This window comes from Populus euphratica, unplaced genomic scaffold (assembly GCF_000495115.2).
Source record: "Populus euphratica unplaced genomic scaffold, PopEup_1.0 scaffold75.1, whole genome shotgun sequence".
Classification (NCBI taxonomy): Eukaryota; Viridiplantae; Streptophyta; class Magnoliopsida; order Malpighiales; family Salicaceae; genus Populus; species Populus euphratica.
Genome location: NW_011499866.1, coordinates 495,152 through 516,642, shown reverse-complemented (window position 1 = coordinate 516,642; position 21,491 = coordinate 495,152). Strand labels below are relative to the sequence as shown.

The 21,491-nt window shown below is 31.4% G+C and overlaps 3 protein-coding genes and 1 pseudogene across 3 annotated transcripts; 1 reads left to right on the top strand and 3 right to left on the bottom strand.

Annotated features, from left to right (window-relative positions):
• Positions 1-1,314: 1,314 nt before the first annotated feature.
• LOC105126130 (dirigent protein 22-like) lies at positions 1,315-2,193 on the bottom strand. The gene has a single exon (XM_011026884.1). It carries the CDS (start codon positions 2,116-2,118, stop codon positions 1,534-1,536), a length of 585 nt encoding a protein of 194 aa, XP_011025186.1. The 5' UTR covers positions 2,119-2,193; the 3' UTR covers positions 1,315-1,533.
• Positions 2,194-8,585: 6,392 nt separating this feature from the next.
• Positions 8,586-16,591, bottom strand: LOC105126129 (dirigent protein 22-like; annotated as a pseudogene).
• LOC105126128 (dirigent protein 22-like) lies at positions 13,774-14,582 on the bottom strand. The gene has a single exon (XM_011026883.1). It carries the CDS (start codon positions 14,555-14,557, stop codon positions 13,946-13,948), a length of 612 nt encoding a protein of 203 aa, XP_011025185.1. The 5' UTR covers positions 14,558-14,582; the 3' UTR covers positions 13,774-13,945.
• Positions 16,592-19,543: 2,952 nt separating the features above from the next.
• LOC105126126 (transmembrane protein 45B-like) lies at positions 19,544-20,864 on the top strand. Its single transcript, XM_011026882.1, has one exon. The coding sequence runs from the start codon at positions 19,612-19,614 to the stop codon at positions 20,548-20,550; it is 939 nt and encodes a 312-aa protein (XP_011025184.1). The 5' UTR covers positions 19,544-19,611; the 3' UTR covers positions 20,551-20,864.
• Positions 20,865-21,491: the final 627 nt, after the last annotated feature.

Genomic DNA, 21,491 nt, shown 5'->3' with positions numbered 1-21,491 from the left:
TTATATATGATCTAATAACTCAACTTTCTTGAAGATGGATTCTCTGCTAAAACTTCATGATACTTTATGTTGGTCTTTATATTGCATATGAGATTTATTATAGGCTGCTGTGTGCTGGATCTGCAGGAGCTTGAAGCTATAAAATTATGTTTTCCATGCTGTGTGATCTTTGATTCTGAGGAGACCTTGAAGAATCCAATTCAACAGGGTTCAAAGTGAGATCGAAATAAGTTAATTTGGGCGGCCAAGTCTTCGATCCAACAAGATGGGATCCAGCTTGAACCTTATTAACAGGCCTAATTGAGGCCCATAATGTTCATGCAAGATGTTAAATGCAATGTCAATCAAGCGAATCCAAGGTGTAATTTATAAATACCTTCTGTGATTGAGACTTGAGCTTAAGTGAAGCCCGTGACTAGGATAAAAAAATGCCCCCGATAATTCTTTTTTCCAGGTGTTTTCCACTCCACTCGTTCATGATCAAGTCCGACAAGAACAAAATGGTTAGCTTTTCTTAAGAAGAATATCTCTTCTTTTAATAATTGTTATTCAACTCACTAATCAATTTGACGATTAATTGTCAATTTAAGATATATAGATCTGGGATGAGTTAAAAAAATTAATCTTATTAAATTTAATTGATTAAAATAAGAATTAATTTGATTTTTTAATTAAAATAACATTGCTCTAATTTTTTAAAAAGTTCTTTAAATAACATTAATCTTTATTTTTATTGACCTGAACCAGCTTGAGTTGATGCTATACTCAAGTTACGATCCAAGCTTTTAATCAAATTATGTGCCGCTGGATTTTATAATTATACTTTCAAGACAAGACTAAATTAATGTGATAATGAAAACTTGAAAGTTAAGATAAGACATGATTATATATTTGCTTTAGGTGGCTGAATTGGATTTGAAATTGTTAAATAAAATATATTAGTGAAGAAAAATATTAAAATGATTTTTTTAAAATAATTCTATATGATTTTAATATGAATATTTTAAATTTATATTAATTTTTTTATTATTATTCTCCTGGAGTTAGATTTGAGATCAGGCATCATGTGCAATTATTAAAATCCATTGAAGACAAAAAATCTCTTAATAAAGAAGAACAATCTCTTTACTTAAAAAGTTTTGAAGTATACCTACTATGACTTGTTTTATCTGGATGGTTAGCGATCAACATGTGTTGACGGATCTTATCAGGACATGATCAGCATCATATCTAGACCAAAGACTTTTTAACTGCTGCATGATTAATGGTGCACTAGAAAGCAAAGAAATATGTAATAGGAGATTTGAATTTTTAATAATTCTCAAGGAAAATTAAAGGGTAAATACATAAGGACTCATGAGAAATATTAAATTCTAAATAAATTGCCCGAAACGAAGGCAATTACACCACCAGCATGGAAGCAAGCATCGAAAGAGGTCAACATCATTGAAAATGGATTGTAGAACCTCGTAAATTAAAGCAAATATAATCGAATAAAAACCAAGCAAAAGAGGTAAGAAAAGGATCTAATCATCAATAATGAAAAACATAGACATTATACTCAACTGTAGCATCTCCTGTCTTGAGATCAACCATGTGTGTTCTTGCCTGAACATAACCTCTAGCAAACCGGAAAAGTCCACTTCCTCCGATCACTGGCATCTCTCTCACCGTCGAGAACACTTCGTTCCTCCCTAGAACAGTGATAGTGCTACCATTATACTTACCTTCAATAAAAGCAAGGTTCATGGCCATTAACAAGCCAAGATCTTGTTGTGATGCCTGTGCATAAAACCCTTGCGCCTTTCCTACCAACCTTGAGCTCATTTCAGGCCCTAAGGTTAAAGGGTTATCGATCATTCTCACTAACCCAAAAGCTGTTATTGAAGTGTTCAATGGTGGCACAACTTGGATGGAACTAGGGTTAGGGCCTGTAAGGATGTCATGCCAGTATACTTTGAAATGGCTGAGCTTTTCTTTCTTGAGCCCTAATAGCTTCCTGTCCATGCTTCTCACAAATTCGTGATCTTGATCTCCATTGACCAAAATTGTGGAAAAGGAAAAGATGAGTGAGAGAATGATCATGAATTTGGGAGCAAAGATGGGAACTCTAGCCATGGAGAGAGATATGGGAATTGAAAAATTTCGGGGAAATATTTTAGTGGGGGTGATGATGGAGAGGACTTTAACTTTGAGTATGCCAGAAACTTGTTCTGTATATAGTGATGATGGAGAAGACTTTAACTTTAAGTATGCCAGAAACTTATTCTATCTATAGTGGATTTTGCAGTAAATCATCTAGAATCAGTGATTGACGTCTATCATGTTCTTTTAACCTATTGTGCCTTTCATATTTTACTCTGTCATTATACCAACCACAAACTCTCAGTGATTTTCACTTCAATTAATGCTGACGTCTTGACAATGTCAAAAAAAAAAAAGAAGTGGATTAGTTGGTTTTTGTCCATTTTATAGGATTTGTCAAGTATGCACTCCAAATTAATGGAGTGTTATTGAGATCCGTGAAGACAGTTGTCAGTGCCAATGGTTTCTTGGTTTGGCAAAAACTTTCAATCTCATATCCCTAATGCTTGGATTGATCAAGTTCTTCCAATCCACTGTATTGTCCACTGGATGCAAACAATACAATAACCTCTCTCTATAAGGTAAAAAAATTCATCACAGTTTGTTCACAATATTATATAACCCGCTTGGATTTAGATGATAAAAAGGCAACGAACGGAGGATAAATTTGACTAGGGATTGTATTTTCTGAACTGAGACAGCCGTAGGGGCTAAATTGGCGGATGGGTGGGTTACAGAGATTTATATGGCTCGTTTCCACCTAACATTTCCATGGTGACCCTAACTAAATTCACAATAGTCGATTCCATTGTCGAGGGGCCAGATGTTGCATCCAGTGTGGCCCCACAGGCCAACTTTTTCACGCCAGAGAAGCATTGACCACGTGATCTTGTCTGTTCTTATACAAGTCTAGCAACTGACGCTAGGGTATCTTCAGAACTTTCTAGTCTTTATTGGGAGCTTTCATTGCTCAAGTAAATACTCTAAGTTAAGGAATTTGATGACTTGATGCATTTCAATTGGTGAATTTCTTAATTGAAGAGTTTACAGCGTGAATGTGGGGTTAACACTATTTGTCGAGGCAGGTAGCATTCTGTGAATATTGGTACCTTTGGGAAGACCAAAGACCAAGACTTTTCTAGTTTTTTGATAGGTCCAAGGACCTTGTGCATTAAAGCTCAAGAAACTTACTAGAATGTGGGGTTATAGTAAAATAGATCGACAATGCAATAAAAGCAGATCTTGGTTCATCTAGTCTCAAGAAAGTAAAAAAAAACAATCCAATCCGATGCTTCCTCGGCAAAATTGCCTGTGCTGTTTTACTGTACACATCTTTACTGTTTCCTTTCTTGCGTTTCACTGGTGAGATTTTTTTAAAAAAATTATTTGTTACTCAAATTTTATTTTATTTCAATTGAGCTCAAATTAGAATGTAATTAGTTTTTTTTGTAAGTAAGAATTAAATTAAAAGAAATGAAACTGAAATACAAAATAATAATAATATAGATAGTGCATTCAAATTTATTTGTAAAATATATGTTTATTTTCCGTATTGTTTTACTGTAAGGTGACTAAACCTTTTAATTTTTAATATTTTAATTTCGATACTAAACTTTATTTTTATTATTTTTCAGTTCTCAGTAGGTAGGTGAGAAAAGAGAAAGAAAATGATTGGAATCTAGTCTAGAGAAAAAAAATATTATTTTTTTATTCTAATCATCAAAATATTAGGTTTTTTTTTCCAAATGATTTTATATGATAAGGAAAATTTGACTTGAGTGTTTTTTACTTTGAAAGTACGTAAGAAAACAAATATGATATTAGAAGAAATTGATTTCCGGGTTGATTTTGAATTTTTGACAAGTATTTTGTGCTTTTAAAGATTAATGATTGATTTAAAAAGGATATTAGGGTGATATCTAAGTGTCTTGGATTGAAAATGAGTTTTAGGAAAAAAAACTAGTTAGTGTGGTGCCCAAAATCCAAATATGATTTGTGTTTTTTTTATAAAAAAAATTAGTTAGTCATCCACCCTATTATCTAAAAAAAAATATTAATAAAGGCTTGCACAATTAGGCGTGATGTTACAACTCATAATTAATTATGGATATAAAAATATATTAACAACTCATAAGTTTATTTAAGATAAAAAATATTTAAAATTAAGAACCTCAAAAGGGGTCAACATAACAATTCTCCTAACTTAAGTGAATATATATGATATAAGTATGAGCTATAATTAAGAAATTAAAGGCTTGTGCGTGGAAAAATAAATTTATATACTTGATTTGAATGGTGTTGATTTTGGTATTCTAATGACGATGAAGAGGTTTAAATTTGATTTGGTATGTGATAAGGTAAGATTTTAAAGGTTTACTAGTTTTAGTAATGTATGAAAATTTAGAAAATATTGGAAATTGAGTAAGTTTAATATTAAAGACTTGTCATAAATAAAATTAATTGGTTTATAGCAATATATAATTGATATATATTGCCACAATGAAAATATCGAAAGACTTATATGGATATTTTTTTTATATTTGATGTATTTATTTCATCTATAAATATATCATAGTGATAATATTATCAATAAAATAATCAATAAAATAGAAATTACTGAAGAAATATTTTTTAATGAATTGTAACCATATATGTTCTATCGGTAAAAGTTAGGCCAGTAAAATTAGTGTCGGACTACTGACATAATATTTCAGTGGTATATTGCAAATTTTTGGCAGTGCCTATTTTAGGCCAAAACTTGATCTTTCCTTTGTTGTTTCTATTTTATTGTATTTCCACCCACATTAGTAATTTTAAAACTTTATGTAGTCGTTCTTGAGAGTTATTAAAAACATATTTTTGGTATAATATAAATTTGGATTGTAAAATTATAAGTAATTTTTTTCAATATATAATTTAAACACATTAAAATACATATCCACACAAAAATTCATACCCAGTCCAAGTAATTATATATGTCTTTCAATTATCTATATATTCATGTATCACAAATTAAGAATGCAAAGCCTAATTAATTATAGCTTGTTTGACATGTATCCAGTAGCATTTGAATTTTTGTGAATATAGGAAGACTTAATGCCAACTATCAGTCACTATCTAGTAATGAACTTGTGCATGGTCTACTTTTTGTTGCCGGATTACGCTTGCATTAAAAATTTAGCTCCACTAACAGATTCGACAATGATACATCGTAGTAGGAACCACTGGCATGCTATTCAGAGATAAGATGTTGCATCTTTGGTGAGTGGAGAACACTAGCTACCTTTCAATCAATTTAACTAATTTCTTTCTTGTTTAATAATTAATACCTTTCAGTACGATCTTGATCCATCTATGCAAGAGGAGCAGGACGGGTCAATTAAAAAAAAAAAAAGAACTTGGTTCAATAGAGCGTCGGATACAATCAATATAAACTATAACATGATGTTTGAGGAGAAGAAGAGTCCAAAGAGAAAATAAAAAATAAAGAATAAAGGAGAAGCGGAAAGCGATTCGCGGAGGAAGAAAACAAAGGGGCTGCTGTGTTGATTATCCAAAAAAAAACAAGGGGATGCTGTGTTGTTCTCGACCTGTTGGGTATGGATGGTGGGGAAGAGATAGATGAGGGCGGCTGCTGGAAGTTTTGAAGAAATAGGTTTTTTTTTTAAAAAAAAAATAAAGCAATATTTATATTTTACATGAAAATATAGAAATAAAAATAAAAATAAAATTACGAGTTAACTTAATTTTACTGATTTTACTTGATTTCACTGTAATTTTATTGGTTTTCAAGTTTTAAAAGTTATTTTGCTGTATGATTTTATAAATAAACTCATGATGTTAACAAAACTTTGGTAAATGCTCAAGTATATACAATGAGTTAAGGAACTTGATGACATGATGCATTTCAAGTGGTAAATATCTTCAAGACATTACAGTTTGAATCATTCTATTTGTCATTGCAGGTAGCATTCTGTGAATTCTGATACCTTTGGGAAGACCGAAGACCAAAGACCAAGGCTTTTCTACTTTTTTGAAATGTCCAAGGACATTGTGCATTAAAGCTCAAGAAGCTTACTAGAATGGGGGCCAAAGTAGATCGATCGATATTGCCGACATAATAAAAGCAGGTCTTGGTTCATCTAGTCCCAAGAAAGTAAGGGCTCCAACCTCTCCGATGCTTCCTCGGCCACATACAATAAATAAGTAGGACCTGCATGGAAGTTCCCATCAGACAACAATAGTTCTGCTGCTCGACCCTTCTTGAGCATGCATAATTTGTTATCGGAAATTCGGTGTGAAGCCGTGGAGATTACGTTGGAAGAGCAAAAAGGCCCGGAGCAAACTGAGGGAGGACACCGTAAGGGAGTCGAAAGACAGGCCTTCCGGAGAAACTTCCTGGCTATTATCCATCATAATTATGTCACTTTTGACATGTTTATTGCCTTCTTTTTTAACCACTATAGTATTCCGTAATAAATGTGCATTATTTTAAGATTATTGGTAAAAAAAAATTTACCTTAGTTGACTTGATGAACAAATTAATTTGAAAAAAAATAAAAAGTATTCTGAATTAGATTTATTGCCACAAGACTAAGACTATATACATGCTTGTTTACTAATAGGATGTAGGTGTTTTTTTTTTAATATTTTTAATAAAAAATCAATTTAATAATTTTTAGATTTTTTTATAATAATTTTGACAACCATGCATTAAAATTATTTAAAAAAATAATGATGATTTTATGATCTCAACATCTTCTCATAACTACTTTCAGATTACCAAATGGAACCTAAATCTTTTTTTAATCGAATCTTAAACAATTTATTCATATTTAATTTGGATTTGCAAAGCTGGCAAAATAAATTTCTTTTCTTTTCTGAGATATTGTTTTATTTCGAATTTAAATCTTAGAAGATAACATAAAAGGTAAATATAGTTACCATGTAAACTAAGATGTCAAATTGTGACATGTATGTCCTAAAACTTCGAGAGTAATAATACTAGTCGCCATGCTGTACGTGGTGGGAAGGTTTTGAAATAAAATCTAAGGGCTTATTTGAATTTGTATTTTAAAAATGTTTTTAAATTTTTTTTTAAATTAATATATTTTTGGTATTTTTAGATAATTTTAATGCACTAATATCAAAAATAATTTATAAAAAATATTATTTTAATATATTTCTAATTAAAAAACACTTTAAAAATTAACTTTAAAAAACTTAACTCCAGCTATATTCTCAAACATTCTTTAAACACCATTGCAAAAGTCATTGCAGAAACTTTGCAGTCAATTTACCAACACTTTTCCTTTCTTTTTCTTGTGTTATGATGTTTTAGTCCTGTTTTCTTCTAATTAATAGGAACTTTACTTGAATTTTCTACAGCTACTATCTGTTAGACTCTATAAATTATATCATAACTGGATATGATCTTAGCTGCTCTCCTAAAGTTCTCAAGTCTTAATCTTAATGTAAGTGTTTTATAGAGTGGTCACTCGTAAGGTTGAGAGTTCAAATCCTATCTGTTACACTTCATAAATAATGCCATAATTATATATGATCTTAGGTGTTACCTTAAATTTTTGGTGCTCTCCTAAATTTCTTAAATTTTAATCTTAATATATGCAGTGGAGGTCCTTTCAAATAAGAAATGGTGTGATATGCAGTCAATGTTCCCCTCCGAGTTGTGTGAGATCGCCTGCCTAATATTGATCTTTTCATTTTTTTCAAAAAAAAATAAAATCTCTAGTTCTCTGGTTTAAAATGCATAATAAAATTACTTGGATTAATATTAGCTGGTCGATTACATTCAACCATAACTCAAGTATGAGATGAAGTACAAGCAATCCAATTCCAAAAACTGAAAACTTACGGAGTAGTTAAAAGTTTTGGCGATGAGCGGACTCACTGATAATGGTTCTGTGGCAGCATTTCAATACCATTATCAATTGGGAAATGCCATAATTACCATTGGATCTACTTCCAATATCTTTAAAGAGGGAAAAATAAATGAAGTACGCCAAATTAAGTGCCTATGTCCACTCCAGATGTTAGAGTGTTTCACTGTTTCTTGCATCAGCAAAGTAACCTGGTTTTGGGGAAAGTAATGCAAATAGCAAGGCAATTTACAAAAGAAATGACTTTGGATTTGGTACCCCTTGTCAAGACTCGCCTACCCACTCGCTGACTCTGACATCTACCCTCCCATTTGTCAAAGTTGTATTAATTAACAATTATCTTGTCATGATTTCTTGTGTAATTTCCAAGAGCTGTGCAATTTTGTTGCGAATCATTCGGACTTTTAGAGCTTAGGCAGCCTGCCATCTACCATCTTGACACCACTTGCGAATTTGTGCTAGTATTTTCCCATGGAATCAAATAGCACTACCTAGCTTCCTTTATATGAATGGCTAGTGGTAAAGGTTCATTAATGTTGATGAACAATTACCATGCAGAGAAGAAAAGAAAAACCAGAAAGACAAAATACCTCACAAATCGACACGGAATAAATCAGATGAAGCCAATATCATTCAAAGCTACCATATAGCAGCAAGATAGACAGCCTAGAGATAGTAATTAAAGCAAAATGCCAATATCAATCACTTAACACAAAAAATAAGGGCAACGTGATCAATAATGTAACACATACACATTGTACTCGACAACAGCATCTCCTGTCTTTGCATTGAAACTACAAGTATTGGCTTGAGCATATCCTCTGGCAAACCGAAAAAGCCCACTACCTCCGATCACCGGCATCTCTCTCACCTTGGAAAAAACATCCACTACCTCCGATCACCGGCATCTTTCTCACCTTGGAAACAACATGGTTCCTCCCTAGTATGCTAATGGTGCTACCATTGTACTTGCGTTGAAGGAAAACAAAGTTCATAGCCACCAATAGGGCAGCTTCTTCTTGTCCTGCTGATCCATAAAACCCTTGAGCTCTTCCTATCAATTCGAGCTTAGTTCTGGCTTTTCTGTCAATGGATCATCGATCATGCTTATAGAACCGAAAAGAGTTGCTAATGTGTTGGAAGGTGATGTCACCAAGGGCATGGCTGTAGGGTTGGGGGCACTATAAATGTCATGCCAATAAACCCGAGAATGGGTTAGCTTTTCTTTCTTGAACCCATACTGCTTGCGGTCTAGGCTTCTTACAAGGCCTTGATTTTCTTTTGAAGCATGAATAATGGCTAAAGGAGAGAGGATGGTGCTGAGAATGATGAGTATGGAAACTACAACGGGGACAATTCTAGCCATGGAAATTGTTATTTCCAAGTCCGTGATGATTATTTCAAGAAACAAGAATAGTAGGCGCTATTTCTTTTTTGTTAGAATACAGTAACTCCATTTTTTTGTACGGTTGGCTCCATTAGTAGGAGGGTGTTTGAATAGGAAATAGCTTTTGCTTTTTAAAAGAAAAAACATATTTTTATAGCTTTTAAAAATGTGATGTATGTTTAAAAAATATTATATCTTTGATAAAAAGTAACCATACCTCCCAGCCAAACACACATACTTAAATTGGACCTGCGGTATGCCCATCATGCGAGTTCTATTTCTTTAATAAATAATTGTTCCAAGACATAACTTGAAGAACAAAACAGAGTTAAAAGATTCTACTTTAATGTAAAAGAATTTATTTTTATTTACTATCTGTTAAAAAAAATAATTAAAAAAATACAATGATTTGATATGATACATGAATTTCAACACTTAACATGCACGAAAAGTAAATTTAATATTATGGTGCATTATATTTTTTAATTAAAATTATATTAAAATATATTTTTTAAATAATTTTATTTTATATTTTATATTAGTACACCAAAATCATTTAAAAACATATAAAAAATCTTAATTTAATGTTTTTTTGAAGTGAGAAATAATTTAAAACGTAAATTGTAACGCAAATTAAAACAAACACTTGAGAAAAAGGTTTAATATCGCTAAACCATGTAGGGTTATGGCACCAAAACCTTTTAAATAACACTCTTAGCACCAATATTACTAAAATCAACCATATTAAGAAGCTTAATGGGTTATCGGTTTAATTACTAAATCATTGATTAGCTAGATCGCATAATAAATTGTATTATAATATAAATATGTTTCGTTATATAAGAAGTATAAAATGATAAAGTGGTGGGATCATTTTCTGGAGGATATTCGCCAACTTTGAGTCTTCCAAGATCAAGCTTTTTTCTTTCTTTAAAAAAAAAAAAAAACAGTCAATGCTTAATTCATTTGGTCCAAGCACTCAAATTTTATGTTAATATTTGTTCAATTTTGACTGGATTCTTTGTATAGAAATTCCAACATACTGGGTTTTTAACAGCCGGAGACAACATCGCTTTGAGACAAAGCATTGTCTTGTTTAGTGTCGTTCTTTTTATACAATTTTTTTTTTTTTTTAATGTTGCAGGAGATGGCATATGCATGTTTACAAGATGAACGATAAATTTAATACCAGCCAGTTATCTGTCAATGGATTCATAAAGAAATCATGGCAACCAGTTAGCTAGCTAGCTGTGTCATTTTCTTGTATAACACAAGGCTGCAAAATGATAAATTAAATACCATATTAAAATCGGACCCATTGATCGATGAGATTAGGTCACCAAGACCTTTAAATCAATAGCATATATATATATAGCTTGTAACTAATCCATTTCTTGCAGCTTTTAAGAATGTACAAGAAGAACAAGACAGCACTTTGTCTCAACGCGATGTCTGGCTGGGTTTAACGCTGACACCATTGTAAGGTGTCATTTAAAGGTCTTTGTGCGCTAGCCTGTTATTCTGTTTATTGTTTTGACAAGTTCGCTGTTAATTGGATTTTTTTTTAATTTTATTTTTTAATATGGACGCTAGCCTGTTATTCTGTTTATTGGTTTGACAAGTTCGCTGTTAATTGAATTTTTTTAAAATTTTTTAATTTTATTTTTTTAATATTTAATTAATTAAAAATATACCATAAAATTTATTTTTAAATTAATTTTTAAATTAATTTTATCTCAAATAAATATTTATTCTTAAATTAATACTTAATTTTATGATTATATATTTGTATAATATAATTAAAAAATTATAAGAAAATTATTAACTAAATAGAGACCATAACACAGGTTAGTACGGCGTTCTAATCTATTATTATTTTAATATTTTTTTAAAATTATTTTTAATTATTTTTTAAAATTAATTTATAATTTTATAAGTCATTAATATTGTATTTAGATCTATAAAATTAATTAATTTAATTTGAGCTATTTATTGTATGATTTAGTTAAAAACTCGAGTTAAATAAAAAAATCAAATTATAAAGTTTTAATATTGACTTGTAATTTAATTTGTTTTAATACTATTATCTTAACAATATTTTTTAATATTAAAAAAATTTGGTATAATTTATGACCAGGTAAATTAACTATTAGGCTCTGGATGTGTTTAAATGAAAAGGATTATCATATGAGATACCATCTATTCTCTCTAAACATCACAATTACACACATAAAAAACACTTTATCATTATTTTCTCTCTTTTAACATCATATCTTTAGCTATCAAAGGTTTCATTATTCTATGAACAGGATTTATCGTGCAAGGAATCCCCGACCAAGTACAAGCTACATAAGCGCATAAAACAACAAAGAAAAAGCCGAAAACCAAAAAACATTTCTTAACATCGTCAGTTATTTTCTTAAAGTAACGAGGTTAGTTGAATTAAGTAAAAAGGCCCCAAAATGATCTCACTTACTTACAACACATTTTGAATAAAATAAATCCGAACAAATTAACAAAACCTTTAAATAATTAGTTTTCACTACTTGTCATTAGTTGTAACAATTAAACAATTTTAATCCAATGTTAATTTGTGTAAAATTTCGTACTTAACTACGCAATTCAATGTTAATTTGTTTTGTTTTTCCAATAACATTAACATAAATAAGAGGTTAAACTATAGTAACTCGATTATAGACATCCTATAATCCGGCTGAGTAAGTCATCATTAATTGTCCAAAGTTAATTGAAGAACAAACTGTTGGTGTGATGGAGAAAAGAGTGTTTCGGTGTGAGGTGTGGTAGCTTTTTTTTTTAAGATACCATCCTCTTAAAACATACATTATATTTTTTAAAAATAAAAAATATATGTTTTTTATATGTTTTTTAGTAAGAAATATAGTAACTTTTAGAAAAAACCAATCACACCTTCCACCCAAACACCCTTGAAAGGCTGAAACGGAGGCATGACATGAAGAATGAAGTAAAAGCAAAGAGAGGAGATCATGGCATACATATCCAATTATTATCCTCCTCCTCTAAGCCTCAAAGAGATTTTTCTCCCCCTCTCCTGTAGCTCTAGCTTCTGAAGCAAGCAATAAGAGAAAATAATGACATACATGTCCAGTTATTATTCTTTCTCTTGTAGGACTCCATGAGATTTTTCTCCCTCTCTCCTGTAGCTCTAGCTTCTACAGCAATGTTCAGGCTCTGTAATAATACCAATACCTGTGCTGCTTCTCTTGTTTCTCTTAATCCTTCTTCTCGCAGATTCCCTTATCTTGCCAGTGGTAACCATACTCTTCTTTCCTTCCCACCTGTTTCTTACTATTCGTTGAATTTGCTTTATATATATATATATATTTGTAATTGATTTTTATGGTTAAATTAATAATATAAAATGTGTTCAATGTGAAATTATTTTATCCAAATAAACATTTAAAAATATTGAAATACGAACGAAAATAAAAATTTTATTGGTGATTTTATCATGAAATAAACTCATTTTTCTTGAAAAATTATAAAAAATTATGAATGAATTCAATGATAAAATTTGTATGTAAATAATTATGATGGTCAATCCATTGATCATACATAATTTATTACCAAGGGTTACTCCATTGGTATCATATTCACCAACGGATAGTTCGGCAAAAAAATAATTGGCGCCTATTTTTATCACCAACATGAATGTTCTGTCTGCATTTCGATGGTTGTTAAATCACCAACTGAATTACCAATGAGTATAAGATCTCCGACGAAATACTTGACTTAATTTGTTCAAATGCAAAGAATGGTTCTTGCAGCAATTCCCTGTGTCGGACAAACAACTAGATTACGTCCTAAAGTGAGCCAGGTACTGAATTGAATCGCAGGGTTGATCATTTTGCTGCATTCCCTTCTTGCTCGGTTCCGATGCAACCAAAAGCTGGCATATAGGATGTGAAATAGAGGGTTGGTTGTTGATGACAGAAATGCACAGCGAACTCGCCGTAACATGGATTTCACTACCGATCTCAGTTTGCTCCGAAATAAGAGAATTTTGTTGCATACACAGCATTTTTCCATTCTTTCTTCTATTTTTTCAATGAGAAAGATCTCAATCCAATGCACTACCAATCTCAGTTTGCACTGTGGAACTTAATGGCCTATATTAAAAAGAATTCGTGAAAACACATTCGGAAGATGCATGTGGAGCGAGCAAGGGAGAGTTTATCAAGGCTTAAGAACGGATTGGGAGGATGGTAGTCAACATCGGGTGGCAGCAGAATTCAAATTGGTTCCCGAAGGAGCTAAGCAGAGGCGCATTGTGGTTGAACTGCACATGTCCTGGATCGGTGATTTTTATTCTAATGAAAATATTCCGTCCGAGTAAATCATAAATCAATTTTCTAGTTGTGATTTAGGTAAGAAATTCCCACTTGTTAATTTGTTTTTTCTTTCTAATAACTTTAACACGCATTCGTACAACTCAGATTACAAATGACAACCTACTCTGCACGCATCAACTTATTGAAAGACATCGCAAAGCTAAAAGAAAATAACTTTATAGATAAGGGGGCCGGGCATGGCATCAATAGTGCAATACATAGACATTATACTCAACGACAGCATCACCAGACTTTAGATCATAACTGTGAGTACTGGCGTGAGCATATCCTCTGGCAAACCGGAAAAGCCCACTACCTCCGATCACCGGCATCTCTCTCACCTTGGAGAAAACACCGTTCCTCCCTAGTATGCTAATGGTGCTACCATTGTACTTGCCTTGAAGGAAAACAAAGTTCATGGCCATCAAAAGGGCAGTTTCTTCTTGTCCTGCTGATCCATAAAGCCCTTGAGCTCCTCCTATCAATTTCGAGCTTAGTTCTGGCTTCACTGTCAATGGATCATCGATCATGCTCATAGAACCGAAAAGCGTTGCTGATGTGTTGGAAGGTGCTCTCACTATGGGCATGGCTGTAGGGTTGGGCGCACTATAAATGTCGTGCCAATACACACGAAAGTGTGATAGCTTTTCTTTCTTGAACCCATACAACTTGCGGTCTAGGCTTCTGACAAAATCTTGGTTTTCTCCGGCGACAAAGGAACAGAGGAGGGTGAGGAGGATGGATTGAGAAACTATAGTAGAGAAAACTCCAGCCTTAATTGACATTATTGTGTGGCTATGATCAATAGTGTACATAGCATGGTAAATGTATGTAAGTTTAGATACTATATATAGGGGACCGACACCAAGGGGTTGGTGGACTAGTAAATGATTTTTGATCACTCAATTGAGTTTTTTATTTTTAATTTTAAAGTTAGCATAGTGATATATCGTATTTGAATATATCATATGGATATAAAAATATAGAATATAGAGATATATCGTTGAAATCACATTATATATATATAAAATCTAAGTTACCTTGAGCGTATATGCTAATTAATTAGGCATTACTTGCTTTTATTCATTTGATTAAGCATCTAATTTGAAGGATGATGGTTATATTAAGAGATGGGATGAAATTAATCAATCATTTTCTAGAATTGGCCTTCGAAGTGGTGTGCTACCTACAATACTCCCTCAATCAATTTATGAATTTTAATTGTGCTTGTGCCATATACGAAGAAGTTCCAATTCCTTATTTTTCTATTAGATGCTATTAAATAAAATATATTCAGCTAAAAATAATTCCTTATGATCAGATAGCATAATAATTCTGAATTAATCCCATTCAAGATATTCAAATTCCACCCTTCTTTCTTCACATAAATATTATTAATTATTAAAAGACTTAAACATAGATCAAAGCAAACACGTAGTTTCAGTCAAGCCAGCCAGAGGCGTCCGCGACTACAAAGTCCTTCGTTGGGTTGTTGGACCTTAATTTACAGAAACCAAGTACCACCTGTCCTCCATTATCGACGTCTGCACTTTCTTCGTTTCTGGTAGGCCCTTCGGCTTTTGATCCTCCACGCTACAAAAAGACAACGAGGCACTATAAATTTAATATTTATTAATTTGATAATCATAGGATTAAATTAATATTTTTTTATATTAATAAAAGAATGTATTAAAAAAGTCATTTAGAGAAGAGCCGGAAGTATAAGAACAAGAAATTATTCGTTAAAAAAATCTAGAGATTGTAAAATATAGAGTAAAAGTTGGAATAAAAAAAAAAACAGCAAGTGGCTGTTAAAGAACTAATCATTAAAAATCAACACACACACTGTCAATTTGTAAAGCTCTAATAACATGAAATATGTAAAAATTAATTTAATAGGCCCCACTATGAAATTAATAATTTTTCAAAATATTTTTCAATAATTTTGATGTTTTCAATTTAAAATTATATATAAAAAAATATTAATTTAATTTCTTTTCACACACATCAATTTAGGGCCTTTTTATTAAAAAATTATTTTAAAATACAATACTCTCCTGTTTGTTTATTATTAAGTTTTCATTCCTCCATAATTCTTTGTCGTCGTGAAAGAAAAGTTCGGTCTGCCTCACAAGCCAAAGTTTCAAAAGCGCATTTAGAAAACTACATGGGATTGATTTCTTGGAATATTAAAGTTGGAGGCAAATGTCTGAAAAGAAATATGACAAATTTAAACTTTGGGGGGAGCCAAATTGAATTTTTTTTATTAAAAAAAAATTGAGGTAATTGCCTATCTTCTTCTCCATGCAGCACCTCCATTTGTATATAATTTTTTAATCTTTAATATAAATGAATTTTATTTCTTAAAATAAAAAAAATCATGTGGTTTTTTTAATACATATAATTTTGCATGATATTTTTTTCTTTTATTTTGCTCAAACAATTTAATATGTATGTCTATTTTTATTATCATTTAATAAAATAAAAAATTATTTTAATTATCAAGATTTAATAAATACAACCAAGTAAAAATCTGGTATTCTAGAATTAAATATCTTAATTTATAATTATTTTTTTATTTTTTTGGTATTATTTTTAGTTAGGTTAATGGTTGTATTTAATTATATATATACATAAAATTTTTTTTATTTATACTTAAAAAAAATTAACTACAAAAATACTTTAAAAAAACTAATACACGTAATTTTTTTAATAATCTGACAAAACACGGATCACATGACTAGTAGACACGAAAGAAATGGCTTTTCTTTCTTGAACCCATATTCTTTGCCGTCTAGGATTCTTGCAGAGCCATGGAAATTGTTGCCATGTTCAATATTGAGGGACAGCATTTAAACATGAGCTAGCATCTGTGCTGATATTAGGTAATCTTTAATTTTTTATTACTAAAAAATTACCTTTTCCCAAGGCCCTGATGATTATGATGAGAAGCAGAATTAAACTAGTAACTCCTTTATTATTACTATTATTAAGTCTGCATTGACTTGTTTTATAATTAATAGTTACAAATACAAAAATCCATGACAAAATACGACAAATCAATGGTATTAGCCTTTCCATTTTGCCAATATGGCCTGCAAAATATTAAACATTTAGTTTCATTTAATTTTTCTCAAGCTTTAAGTTCAGAAAAAAAAAAATTAAATTCTTGCAATTCCTCAATCACAAAGAACTTGGATTTTCAACTAGGAATGGGCTTAAAAGCCAGCAAGCCCATTCTCTCCACCTATTAAGCCTTTGCTTTGGGGTCATCTCTTCTCTCAATACCCAGCATTAGGCCACAGCCTGACCAACAGGCTTTTTATTAGGGCTTCACACACATCTTGGACGTTACAATGGGCCATCTCCGATTGATACAAGTCTTCACTTATGGCCCCTAAAGATTTGTAATTGGCTATGCCATCAATAAACCTTGTAAAGATTGGCCTTATAGTTAAGAAAGAATCTCTTTTTTATTTTTTATTTTTTATTTAAACCTTAGGACATATATATATGTTGTTTGTCCTTTGATTGCATATCAACTTTTACTTCAGCAATAACTCTTTCTCGTTGATTTGCAGTATCTTGTAATATGAACACCAGTTTGAAAATGTGAATATGCACTTGTAAATTTCACAATCAATATTCAATTACTTGAGCATCAAAGTCAGTCTATTATTGAGTGAAATTTTGTCCAATTCGATAGGTGGCATATGAGAGAGGAAAAACCTATAATACAAAAGCAAACTTTTTACTTCACCAGCAAGTCTTTACTGTCTTATTGCAGGTTGATTCTTAGATTGATTACTACATTCTTATAGCATGCGTGACGAATACAGAGAGAGATCCAATAATTCATTCGAAATACGATATAGCATTATGATTGGAGGCTAAAGTAAGAAGTACAATTCTCATCGATCAAATATTTAAGATCAAAAAATAAAAAAAATTAATTTAAAAATTAAAAAATAATTGACTTAAATAAACTTAAATTGATGGCCTGCGCTTCTCCACGGACCAAACCAAATTGTTTTTAAAGTAAAAAAACAACACGTAAAAGATGGTAGTATTTTAAATGAAGTAAGAAAGATATGAAACTTGACTTGATTATATTTAATAAATCTGATTAATTTAACAATATTATATAAAAAATGACAATTGAACAAAAAAATTGTAATAATCTACTATAAAAAATAAATTATTAATATCATATTCAAGAAAAGAAAAGAAAACTCTTTGAAAACTCATCGTTACTTTTTCAAAAACAAAACAAATAAAATATCAATTACATAAACATCAAAACCGGTCTATGTTTTGTCCAATCCGATAGCTGACAAATTTTAGTGCAAAAGCAAACTTTTCACTTCACCAACAAGTCTTCTTACTATCTTATAGCAGGTTGATTCTTAGATTGATTATTAGCCATGTACTAGCAACTTCGTTTTTAGCACTCACAAATGTCCTTTTTCCATGTGCCCTTATGTATTTCATTTGATTTTGTGGTGTATCGTAGTATGCGTTTTGTTCTAACTCACAAATTTAAAAATATACGCATTCGTTCATGGAATTTATTTTGCACTTCACTTGATGTAAATAGCCAGGCCTGTCATTCTCAAAAAAAAGAAAAAGAAAAAGAAAAAAGCAGCAGCAGCTATCTAGTCTCGTGTTCTGTGATTATACAAGCTAACATAATATTTATGCCAATCACGACAAATTGCTGTACAATGAAGGAGGACATCAGCTAATGATGAAGATTTTTGTGCAAGCAAGAGGGAGGAAATGCTTTAGGAAACTGCTAGGAAGCTGCAGCTTATTAGTTAACTTATTAAGGAACAAGTACTTGTTAACAGTTTGTTCTTTAAATTACAAGTAAAGGAGATTAAAAAGAAATGATTAGCACTGAAGTAAGGTTTTGGTGGGAGAATTCAAGAGTGATACTTTTACTTTCAATACCTTTTGCACAGATTTGCTCTTTGATATCGGGATAAATTAGTTTAAGACGACGGGACAAAAATTTTATATTATGATATTTGACATCCAATGAAATATTCTAATTTTAAACAAATAGTTGGATTAGCTAGGGAACATGTGTTCTGTGGATAGTTTATTTTTTTAGTTTCAATCCTTGTTAATTTCTTCTATAATTTTCCATGAATATGAGGAGAAAATTCAAGATGTGTGCATAAAATACTTATATGAGCATGTAAATCAAATATAAATTGATAAAATATATTCGATAAAATATGTATAATTTCACATGATTTAATCACTTATCTATTTTTACAGAATATATAAATTTCTCTATAATAAGATACATATATAGGAGATGATTTAAACAAAAAAATAAAAATAAAATTACCCCCGTCTAATACTCACTAAGCTCTAAACATACCTCACAGAGAGCATGCATATACCTCTTGCCTCTACGATCTACATGGCTGCCTTGGTTTCGGCACCGTCCAATTTAAGTCTATAATAAATATTGTAAATTATTTTTTTCGTAAATATCCTACTTATAGTATAAAGAGTATTGTTTTTTTTTTTAAAAAAAAATTCATATTATCTTTTGGTAAGATAATATATTAATTTTATTTTTTATATATATGTTGATAGTTTAGTTGTTTTTATGAAAACTATTAGAATTTGTTTGATAGATTTTTGGAATCTAATCTAAAATTATCATAACACAGACTTATTAATTGGACAAGAAAACCTATAATTCTAAAATAAAAAAAAGGATTAAAATCGAAATTGTCATATACTCCCAAAGCAAAGTACTATAAAAGAACTTGTATACTCCTCTACCTCCCCATTCAAAAAAAATTGAACTTCCTGCACCCTCCCTTACACTCACATCACACGCACAAAGATGGGCAGTTTTATAGGGCATGTCTTACCAGGCATGGCTTTCTTTATACTAGGTTTATGGCATCTCTTTAACCACATCAAACTTTATTCTCTACGACCAAACTCTTACATTTCCTCTCCATGGTTCCCCACCACAAAACTAAGGTATTTGGAGCTCTATCTGATCATGTTAGGGAGCTCCATTTCCATATCAATGGAGCTCTTCATCGGGCCAGAAAAACATCATCCATTTGATGTTGATGGGACTATACCATCAAACCATCTCCGAAACTTTGAACACTCCTTAATATCAATGTCTTTCTTCGTCTATGCAACGTTTGCTATACTTCTTGATAAAATTAGTGCTGAAGCTCAACGTGGTCTAACACACATTTTAGGAGCAATAGCCTTTGGCCAACAACTCCTCATGTTCCACCTCCACTCAACTGACCACAAAGGTCTTGAAGGTCAATACCATCTGCTTCTACAAAATATTGTATTCATTTCCTTGACCACCGCTCTTATGGGAATTGGCCTCCCTAAGAGTTTCTTGGTTAGCTTTGTTAGGTCTCTTTCTATATTGTTCCAAGGTGTATGGTTCGTAGTCATGGGGTTTATGTTATGGACCCCAGGGTTGATTCCTAAGGGCTGCTCACTTTACAATGATGATGGTCACAAAATAGTAAGATGCACTAGCGAAGAGGCCTTGCATCGTGCCAAATCATTAGTGAATATTCAATTTGGTTGGTTTGTCATCGGAATCACCATTTTCGCTATAACCTTGTATTTGGCCATGGTTGAAACATATAGCAGGAACGTCAAGTACTCATCAGTGGCAGAGGAATTTGAAGAGATACATGAAGAGACTAGCGACATTGAATCTCTAAAGAAAAACAAATTAGAGGGCTCGAAGAGTTTGCTTGTGGAAAGAGGGTTTGCCCCTTTTGACATGGAAAGATAGAAGATGTAAGAAATTAAATTGAAGTCATAATCTTTTCCTACGCATTAATTAAAATCGACTGTATCTTTGTGGTATATATTTGGCTATTGAAAAAGTGTGCTGGTAGGGTCGAAATTGTATGGTTTGTACTAATGGATTATATATTCTTTGGGGTTGGGTTCATCGTTGTGTTTGTATGTACAAAAGCTAAACCCAGATGTTATATTTCCATTTCGTTGAAAAATGTTCATGTTATTTCATTGTAATGAGTCTTTGTGTTCGTTTTCTGTAATCATGTAGTCGATCATTCATAATTCATTATTATTTTTCTTTTACGTTTGGGAATTGTAACCTTAATTTCAAATAATTGATGATTTTTTGTTCTCACATAATTTATTTTCATGTTATTTATCTACAAGAAATGATTTTACTGAAGTCATGTTAAATTTTAAGTCATGAAATTTTTTTTTCACTACACCATTAAACAATTTTATTGATAGATTCATTTCGTCAGTATAAAGCACACAATTTGTCGGTAATATTTTTACCAACGACATCACCAATGAAATACGTCTGTCAAAATATTGATCATTGGTAATTTCTCATTCCGTTACTAATTATGCCAAAAATAAAAAAAGCAAACACTGACAAAACACCAACTATCTTACAGACAGGGGAAGCGCGCCAAAAAAATTCCTGCAAGAACTTTACCAACAGACATGTTCCATCTGCATTTCCAATGGTAATCACCGACAGAATGGTTGTTGATGATTGTGGCATGGGTAATAAATATTTCAAAACTCTTTGTAAAATATCAACGGACTTGGTTCATCAGTAATAGTAACGGTAAACACAGACGAAATATATCTGTCAGTAATTGTGGTGTAGATGGTAATTTTTTTGTAACTCTTGATAAAATACCAACGGCTTAGATCTGCCTGTAAGGCCATTGATATTGATTT